The sequence below is a fragment of the Penaeus vannamei genome, chromosome 9 (assembly GCF_042767895.1).
Source record: "Penaeus vannamei isolate JL-2024 chromosome 9, ASM4276789v1, whole genome shotgun sequence".
Classification (NCBI taxonomy): Eukaryota; Metazoa; Arthropoda; class Malacostraca; order Decapoda; family Penaeidae; genus Penaeus; species Penaeus vannamei.
The window spans coordinates 13,718,789-13,721,288 of NC_091557.1; the positions used below are offsets into that span (position 1 = coordinate 13,718,789).

At 34.4% G+C, this 2,500-nt stretch overlaps 1 protein-coding gene across 2 annotated transcripts in view; it reads left to right on the plus strand.

Annotated features, from left to right (window-relative positions):
* Positions 1-2,500, plus strand: part of LOC113820289 (ventral anterior homeobox 1b) — a 27,703-nt gene that overhangs the window by 23,831 nt on the left and 1,372 nt on the right. For both annotated transcript variants that reach the window (XM_070124885.1, XM_070124886.1), the window contains one exon: positions 2,118-2,305. In XM_070124885.1, the coding sequence (XP_069980986.1) occupies positions 2,118-2,305 (188 nt within the window). The remainder of the gene's footprint in view (positions 1-2,117; positions 2,306-2,500) is intronic.

Consider the following 2,500-nt stretch of genomic DNA (forward strand, 5'->3'; position numbering starts at 1 on the left):
CAGACACGCCCAACCTGCAGCGGTAACAGTGAAGGCGCCTTTCGATAGAAGTTAGAATGTTTTCACACGTACGAGTTAACCTTGATGGCCGAGCGTAGCTTCCCTAATATTAATTTTGGGCATTTTATCGGTTTACTGATCTGTTTTTTTCTTTTCTAAATTAAATGTTTTTCTCTAGGTTATTAAATATGAATTTATTTATCGTACGCTACGCATTGCTGTTTGCTTGTTACTTTACATATTTATTTCTATTATATAGTGTATATATATACTCCTACACTTTGCTTGATTTAAAATTTATGTGATATTGTATTTTAGCGTCTTTGGCTTTAAATAATTGAAGACAAATGAATACTGAAGATTAATTATAATGCAAAACGTCAGCGCCACAATGCACACATACTTCATGCATCCCGGATTTTCCCATGCGCAGAAAAAATCCCTTTCGTCACTTTCTTATAAGCAGAATGCAATTAAGAGAAACCAGTCGTGAAGTCTTAGAAAAAAAAATGCTTAGTCTCTCTTGCATGAGAACTGCATCCCCACCTTAAAATTTCTAACTGACGTTTCCTTCTCCCTCCGCCATTTTCACCAAACATTTTCAATACATAGACAACGATTATCATTCCTCTTTGAACATAGATATGCCGCTGATAAGACCACCTCCCCTGTCCTCTAGTGGTGGCCGGTCGCACTAACACAGAGCCCCTCCCCTGGTGGCGAATCCGGCAATCTCTGAAGAGTGAGGTTGCCAGAGAGAATTTGATGAACATACGTAGTTTAACATGGTCGAATTATGGGATAAGCATAAGGGATTATTTACTTGGTCAATGATGCAATTAGTAACGAATAGGTGATGAGCAATTATCAATTATTACCATACTACTGTATACTGGCATTACTACTTACATTGCCATTGACATTACTACTCCGCCAATTATTGTTATCGCTATTTATATTATTAAGACTAATATCACAATACCTTTTAAAAGATGATAATTATCGTGGTAATTATGATAATGAAGATGGCAGTTATAATTATGATGCTAAAATACAGGAAAGAATAATGGAAATTATGAAAACAGTCAATATTTATAACAATAATGATAATAAAAGTGATGGTAATGATAACGGTAATCAATCATAATGGAAAGTGATAACAATTTGTTAATAACAGCATAATTAATGATGATGATTATGACACTAATGGTAATGGTAATGATTATGAAACTAATGGCAATAGTAATGATAATGATAAAAACAAAAATGATGTTAATGATAATGATAAAACAGTAGTAATAATGATGATAGTAATAAGAACGATGATAGTAATATTAATATTGACAGTAATAATGATGTAGAAATATTAGTAATAATAATGTAAAAATAATAATGAAAATATTATTGCTAAGGTTAATGATAATGATTATAGTAATAATGATAGCAATAACACTAATAGAAAAGAATAACAATAATAATGATAATGATTATAATGGTGATAATAATAATGATAGTAATGATAATAATGATCATAATAATAATAATAATAATAATAATGATAATAATGATAATGATAAAAATAACGATGATAATAATGATAATGATGATAAAAAACAACAACAACAACAATAATGATAGTAATGGTAATTATAATGATTATGATAAAAATAACAGTAACAACAATAATAATGATAACAATGAAAATAATGCAGATAAGAATGATGATGTCGCCGGTAATGAGGGTAATAAATGTAATGAACAAATATATGAAAAAACGATCATGCTGCTGGCACGAACAACAAAAACCAAAGTGTAAACATAAGTAATTATAAATCCTTGCTGAAAAGATAAAGATGGCGTCTGAAACCTGAACAGTTTTTAAACAATATGTCGACATTAGTTTTAGTTGCTACATATATATTCCATGTTTGTGTATATGGAGTGATAATGCATTATTTTAAAGATTTTGAATTTGATAACATGGTGTGTGGTTATACGAAGATGATCCTATTTGTCTCATTCATTCAGAATAACGTTAACCTCAAACATGAACACATATCGGGGCACGCAATTTACACGGAACTCATGATAAACATCTGACTTTTTGCACACTGCAGACGCCAACGGGCAGGTGAGGGAGCTGGTCTTCCCGAAGGGCCTGGACCTGGACCGGCCGAAGCGCGCCAGGACCACGTTCAGCAGCGAGCAGTTGGCTTCCCTGGAGAGGGAGTTCCGCCGCAACCAGTACCTGGTGGGGCGCGAGAGGTCGCTCCTCGCAGCAAGACTCGGCCTGTCCGAGACGCAGGTGGGCGCCCGTGGTTGCGGGGGCGGGGCTGGCGGTGACGGGAGTTGCGGGGAGGATTGGGGAGTTAGATTGACGAATTTACATATGTATATATATATATATATATATATATATATATATATATATATATATGTGTGTGTGTGTGTGTGTGTGTGTGTGTGTGTGTGTGTGTGTGTGTGTGTGTGTGTGTGTGTG